Genomic DNA, 381 nt, shown 5'->3' on the forward strand with positions numbered 1-381 from the left:
AGCAGCCGCTGGCCGCCATGGGTCTCCTGGTGCAGGCGGAGGGCGGATGCGCACTGGTGAGGCGTGGCGCCTGTGTGGGTCTTCTCGTGCCGCACGCAGTTGGAGTTCCAGCGGAAGGCTTTCCCACACACCCTGCATGCGAAGGGCTTGTCCTGCGTATGCCGTCTGCGGTGGCCGGCGAGGTGTGAGCTCTGGCTAAAGGCCCGCCCGCAGTCGCTGTCCTGGCATGACACCGCTGCCCCCGCCACAGGCGCACCCTGCCCGTGCAGGCTGAGCCCCGCCGTGCCGTGTCTGAGCCCCCTTGCGTGCCTCTTGCGGTCATGGTGGCGGGAGCTCGTTCTGAAGTGCCTGCCGCAGCCGCGGCTGAGGGGCCGGCTCCCC

General features: G+C 70.3%; 1 protein-coding gene across 1 annotated transcript in view; it reads right to left on the reverse strand.

Moving 5' to 3' along the window:
- Positions 1 to 381, reverse strand: part of ZNF445 (zinc finger protein 445) — an 8,341-nt gene that overhangs the window by 1,874 nt on the left and 6,086 nt on the right. The window contains exon 7 of the mRNA XM_006169790.3: positions 3 to 348. Coding sequence (XP_006169852.1) covers positions 3 to 348 — 346 coding nt within the window. The remainder of the gene's footprint in view (positions 1 to 2; positions 349 to 381) is intronic.

This window comes from Tupaia chinensis, unplaced genomic scaffold (assembly GCF_000334495.1).
Source record: "Tupaia chinensis unplaced genomic scaffold, TupChi_1.0 Scaffold147500_1, whole genome shotgun sequence".
In the NCBI taxonomy this organism is placed as follows: Eukaryota; Metazoa; Chordata; class Mammalia; order Scandentia; family Tupaiidae; genus Tupaia; species Tupaia belangeri.